At 44.7% G+C, this 3064-nt stretch overlaps 1 protein-coding gene across 1 annotated transcript in view; it reads left to right on the top strand.

Moving 5' to 3' along the window:
- Window positions 1-2131: 2131 nt before the first annotated feature.
- Window positions 2132-3064, top strand: part of CARD11 (caspase recruitment domain family, member 11) — a 23400-nt gene continuing 22467 nt past the window's right edge. The window contains exons 1-2 of the mRNA XM_010141530.1: window positions 2132-2330; window positions 2950-3064. Coding sequence (XP_010139832.1) covers window positions 2132-2330; window positions 2950-3064 — 314 coding nt within the window. The remainder of the gene's footprint in view (window positions 2331-2949) is intronic.

The raw sequence follows: 3064 nt of genomic DNA, 5'->3' as shown, positions 1-3064 counted from the left end.
AATGCAAGATGTCAAGTGCTTCTTTTGCACTCCAAGGTCCATCTGTGAGCCTCCCGGTATGCTCCCCAAAATTAAAGGGCCTGCAACGCACCTTTCTGTTTAGATGCAATAGATAGCTGTGGCTGTGACATGACTAAGGTCCTGCGCAACCTGCTTTACGCCCTTCTACTCCCCAGAGTTCAGCTTCTCCAATTATGTAGTGTTTGTTAAATTCCTCTTTGAATGAGGTACAGTTATTTCCAGAGTAAGTGGTGGAGAGCAAGGTTCATGAGAATGTCTGTGTACTGCAGACAAAGCTATTTCACCTTCAGCATTCCTCCCACTGCTACCTGCTTTATCTAGCTTTTTGTATTGCTGTACCTTTACACTGTACATCACTGCAGTGTCATCTCTGCCACATGTAAATAGCAGCATTCAGTAAGAATTTCATCCAGCCTGAGAGGAGCTCGTAAGACCAGAGAGATTTTCCCATAACTATAGCCATGCTCCATCATTCTGGATCCTGTCGAGCAAACCTGGTCTTCCTTCATCTCTGAGGACTGTTGTCTCTCCTGGCCCATTTAATAGCAGCCATTGGAATAATCAAATCTACATGCAGACAGCAGAGCAAATGCTAAGTATGTGGTTCCTAAGATGTGAAACTGCAAAGAAAAGCTCCGGGAGAGCTACAGGAGTGCAGGAAAATAACAAAACCCTGGCAATACTTCCCTTACCTGTCCATAGTAGGAGGAACCCATCCAAATTTTTTCTTGTAGAGATGTTGAAATCCAGACTGATTTTGGACAATTTGGGAAGGCCCTTGAAAGCATCAAGCAAAGAACATGCATTTTTGTAGGACTGTTCTGTTGTTCATTATGATAGAACTGACAAACGCATTATTTAATAGGTGAGCACTTCTGGTTTTAGTTTACAAAATGAGGAGTTAATAGCCCCTGGCTATACAGAACAGTAGCCGGTTTTGCCCAGCGATGTCCAGTGTAGCCCAGGCTGCTTTGCTGTTCCTGAAGTTGGAAGCTTCGCAATGGAGAGAACTCTTCTGGTCCAAGAAAAGGAACATGTTGCTTTTGAGATTTTTAGTTACTGATTACCAGCGAAGTCTCACAAAGCACAGCTCTTATCTCATATGGCCTAAGAACTGCACGTTCTTCTTGGTCTCTGATGGGATAAAGTAACTCTTGAGGCAGAAGTTTATCTTCCTTGTGCCACCTGGATCACAAGATCTTGAGAAAGCTAGGATGCAAAAATAAGACTTGTTTCAGAGGGTAAAATTTATTACAAAAATAAGAAGGAAAGATTTTTGCAAAGTTTCTTTGCTATTAACTTTAGTACAAGTTTTCTCCCGTTATTGTTGCCTGCCTTGTAACCTTCTCTAATGAGGTGGTTACAAATTAGGAGTAGGCAGGAAATTGCTTAGCAAGCACTCAGCAATCATGTGATAACATTTGCGTGAGTCAAGAACATTTTTAGACTTCAGTGACACAATACTCACACTTACCCACTCATGTGGAGAAAGGCCGGCTCTGAACTCAGGTACTTTGGCGCCCACGCACCGGTCAATCCACCGGCAGCTGCAGAAGGCAGACATACGTAACTGCTCACTCAGGAGTTAACTGTTCTTGTGGTGCAGTCATTTACATGTGTTGTCTCATCACACATACGCAGGAAAAAACGCAGGTTCAAATCAGTGCAGCCGAGAGGAACAGAGGAGGTGAGACTGAAAGCCTTTGTTGCCTACGGCAAATATTGTCTTTACTTTGAGCTCTGCACGTTCAAACCCTTTCTTGCATTTGCTCCATGTCCTTTACCATTGCTTCTGTTATGAAGAGGGATTCTCTGACTTGTAGAGAGCTGCACGGAGCTAGCTGAGCTAAGATCCGTCACTGGAGAGCAGCGTGCAACAGTCCATAGTCTCCAGACAGCACTTCTCTGAGCCGTCGCTTTCCAGATGAGCTGGGGACAGGCTGCGCTTCAGTTCCAACAGTTTCAATATAAGGTGAATTCAGCATTAGTCAGGAGGGATTCTAAGCTCATCCTGTGTGACATGGAAGTCCAAAAAAGTAACAGGATAGGAACTGTCCTCTTTGATGTTCACTTGCCATTTGTTTCCCCTTGTTAAGGAGGAGAGCCAGAGATGGATGATTGCCTGGAGACCCTGAAAGATGAGGAGGAAGCTTTGTGGGAGAATGTAGAGTGCAACCGGCACATGCTGAGCCGGTACATCAATCCGGCCAAACTGACCCCCTACTTACGGCAGTGCAAAGTTATCGATGAGCAAGATGAGGATGAGGTGCTTAACTCGCTTATGCTGCCTTCCAAAATTAACCGAGCAGGTAATTATTTCGTGAATGGCTACATCTGCATCCCCACCTGAACAGTATTAGTTTGATAAGTCTGGAGGGAGCCTGTGTGAAATTACAGATTACCAAATGGAAACACCACATCTCATTGGCAGGAGATTTAATATCAAAGGGGGAATCTGCTGCTGCTATTCTGATAACAATGACTCTTTCCAGTGCTGTGCAGACTGGAGTTATGGGGTTCATATTCCCATCAAAGCCTTGGTAGATATTTCAGTTAACTCCAGCAGCAGCCACTGCCATTCCGAGAGGAGGTTTTGAGCTGTCTTGCTGTGCTTCATCATGTGTCACCGAAGGGGCTGAATCCTGGTGTTCTAGTACTGCCTGGGAAAGGCTGCACTGAATAACATGTCTTTTAAAATTTCTGTTCCAGAGACCAATTTGCCCACGCTCCTTCAGAATAACCATCAGCCCAAACATAACGAATATGTGGCATTACTTTATGAGTTCAGCTGAACTCGATTAATCAGCCAGATTTTCCAAAGTGCTTTGCTGGGGTGGAGATGAACCTTAAGCTGGTTTAACTTCAGGGATACAGTTCTTGCTTCTGCTGCTCATAGTGCTGATGTGTCACTTCTCTCTCTGTTCCTAGGGCGACTGCTGGACATTCTCCACACCAAGGGCCAAAGGGGCTATGTAGTTTTCTTAGAGAGCCTCGAGTTTTACTACCCTGAACTCTACAAACTGGTGACAGGGAAAGAACCTAC

The sequence above is a fragment of the Buceros rhinoceros genome, unplaced genomic scaffold, assembly GCF_000710305.1.
Source record: "Buceros rhinoceros silvestris isolate BGI_N320 unplaced genomic scaffold, ASM71030v1 scaffold16998, whole genome shotgun sequence".
Taxonomy (NCBI): domain Eukaryota; kingdom Metazoa; phylum Chordata; class Aves; order Bucerotiformes; family Bucerotidae; genus Buceros; species Buceros rhinoceros.
This window is presented reverse-complemented; position numbering and strand designations above follow the sequence as displayed.